The sequence below is a fragment of the Sturnira hondurensis genome, unplaced genomic scaffold, assembly GCF_014824575.4.
Source record: "Sturnira hondurensis isolate 20B ecotype Veracruz unplaced genomic scaffold, ASM1482457v3 Scaffold0002889, whole genome shotgun sequence".
NCBI classification, from domain to species: Eukaryota; Metazoa; Chordata; class Mammalia; order Chiroptera; family Phyllostomidae; genus Sturnira; species Sturnira hondurensis.
In genome coordinates, this window is record NW_028075520.1 from 48 (window position 1) to 2,832 (window position 2,785).

Consider the following 2,785-nt stretch of genomic DNA (forward strand, 5'->3'; position numbering starts at 1 on the left):
ATCAGACAGCAGGGAGTCATGGGGACACACAGGTGACACACACAGCAATGCTCCCCTGTGGTTTCACACGTCTGAGCCAGCAAATGATAGAGGTTAGCATCTCCAGGGTGGGGGCGGGGGTTGTTTCTTTGGTAGGAAAGGTTGATTGATTTTTAGGGACATCTTTGTCCCTTGGATTCAGTTGTTGAAAAGGAATGTTGCGAGTTATAGCTGCACAGAGGTGTTACTTCCCAGCCCTAAGCTCCAAACCTTAGCTACCGACCTGTGGAGGTGGTGGCCGTGCCATGGGACAGGGTGGCGGAGCTGGGGGCCAGATTGTTCTGCATGCCAAACACTGCGAGAGGAATTGAAGGCAGCTGAGCACAGGTGCTTAGAGGAGGGTCCTCAGCTGAAGGAACCCCCTGCCCCCACCAGTCCCCAACACCACTTTCATGATAGGTGCCTTTACATATGACAAATTTCCAAACTGCCTCCTTCTCACGTTCTAGGTGACACAGCAATTATTTTTATTCCCCGCCTCCCCACCCCAGGCCAAACGTTACCAACAGTTCCATTTTTTGAATAGTTATGTCCACACAACTTGTCGTGGTACACGACACTTGACTGATTAAATACACTTGAATGATTTCAGTGTATTTAAAAATATCCTTGAAATTTAAAAATAGCACAGAGTTCCCCGTTCCCTCTGGCACCCTAGGGTGCCTTGGTGTGCAGCGTGGGAACTGTGGGCACAGGACACAGACACAAATGGGCTAAGAGGTACAGACTCAGCGGAGCCCTCGTTTGCCCTCGAACCCTTCCTTCTGACTCAACGCATCACGCTCTCCTCAGCCACATTCTGATTCCAGAGACTGGCTCTTTCTAACAACGTGCACAGACTCACTGCTCCCCGGTCAGAGGCTTCTCTTAGTCTACCCCATCTAGTGTTTAGGGTGCAAGGTCATGATCCAACATCCTCAGTCAGGACTCTGCAGAGTAGCAGAGGCAGAAGAAATGAAGATGAACCAGATGTCTTCGGGGTTTGGTGGGACACTAGTCAATTAGAGGCGCTGAAAATCAGAATGCTTAATTTGCCCTTGGAAATATGCCAGCGAAGTAAATAAGGAGGCTCACATGAGTACATTAACTAGTCATGATATCACAGGGAGAAGGCACATTCCTCAAAGAAAAAAAAAAAAGATGCGGCTGGTAACTTATATCCAGGCAGTTGCAATGTATGTGAAAATAGAGTGAATAAATTTGAGCTTTCGGTGAACTACTGTGTTTATTAAAAGACCTGAAGTAAGAACCTTCTGACTTAACAATGCTCTTTACCTGGAATGTCCTAAGCCAACCCTCACAGAGAAAACATGTGAAACCTCTGTCCCCCCCCCCCCCCCCCTAGGCCTCTCCTCTTNCCCCCCCCCCCCCCCTTAGGCCTCTCCTCTGGGGACTGAGCTGGGTCTCTGATGGAGGGGTAGGGCTCTGTGCCTTCTACCGCAGCCCCTGGGCCACTGCCTGGCATATGGCACACGCAGGAACGTCCTCATGCTCTGGGCAGAAAGGACGTCTTCTCTAGAAACCATTAGACACCTCCATTTGGGCATTTTTTAAAGCAGACACTGGGAACAGGCGGCTGAAGTGGGCGAGCACTGACCTGAGGAGCCAGTGCTGATTCCAGGGTGCAGAGTCGGGGAGCAGGACGCCATGTTGTTGGGGACTCCAAAGACTGCAGGGGAAGAGGAAGGCTGGTGAGAGGGACGTCCGGTCCAGGTCAGGGGGGCCACAGGTGCTCCGGAAGAAACACCAGGATTGCATTTTTGTATTTTGTTAAATTCGTTGTTGGGAAAATCTTAGGTTCTCTCTGTGGTGCCTTTGACTGTAGCCAAGGGATGGCCATGGGCTGGTCAGGTCTCGCGTGGACACTGGCTCTGGCCAAAGCCTTCCTTATGAGTGACCATTTTATGGAAAAGAAACTTGAAACCCAGAGAAGTTAAATAACTTGCTCAAGATCACAGCTAATTTACATGAAGTAAAAGTAGGTTCCTTGCATCTATTTTCATGTTCTTTCCCATTCTTTTTCTCCTGATGCACTTGTATTGGGGGAGGGGGGGACCACCAAAAGGAACACCTTAGTGATTGAACTGAACTGAAGTTCCAGTGGAAACACCTTGCGATGTGTGGCCACAGAAAGCCTCCCTGGGAAGCCGTGGGGACGGCGTGTGCCAGCAGGTCACTCGGCTCGGGGGAGAGAGTGGTGGGCTCCGAGGTGGGAGGGTGCGCGCTGTGTGTCACATACCCGATCCTGTGGAATAGGCGTTGGTGTTGAGGAGGGACGAGCTGTGGGCTGTCATATTGTTGTGATAGGTCCCCATGGAGGACCCCGCCGGTAAGGTGGAGGACCACATGTGGGGGGGAAGGTTGGCGTCCAGGATGGTTGTGTCGTAGGTGCCAGACACTGGAAACAGACAGACACACCCCCCCCCAGTGAGAGACAAAGCAGCACTGTGTGCTGGGGCGACCCAGTTGGCTAGGTTTGCTGGGACTTTCCTGGTTTAGCCCCGAAGGTCCCGTATCCAGGCAACATCCGGGCCAAACCAGGGCCCTTCGCCACCCCACGTCTATCTGGAACCTCAGAGCTGGTACAAACTTGATCTCTTGGTTTAGAAATTCTTGTTGGCTCTTGATGAAATCTAAAGTAGGTACTTTTGCTATGGGGTCACACATTTCTCCTTCTAAGCCCCCCCCCCCCCGCCGCCCACCTCCTGGGATGCTGTCCCTACCAGGGCTCTCACTCTCTATCTGT

The 2,785-nt window shown here is 51.7% G+C and overlaps 1 protein-coding gene across 1 annotated transcript; it reads right to left on the reverse strand.

The window, feature by feature from the left end:
* Nucleotides 1-241: 241 nt before the first annotated feature.
* LOC118983741 (collagen alpha-1(XVII) chain-like) lies at nucleotides 242-2,437 on the reverse strand (the record flags this gene model as incomplete). Its single annotated transcript, XM_037041321.1, has 3 exons — nucleotides 242-334; nucleotides 1,637-1,708; nucleotides 2,279-2,437. Coding segments are annotated over 3 exons (311 nt in total), but the record flags the coding sequence as incomplete, so codon positions are not given.
* Nucleotides 2,438-2,785: the final 348 nt, after the last annotated feature.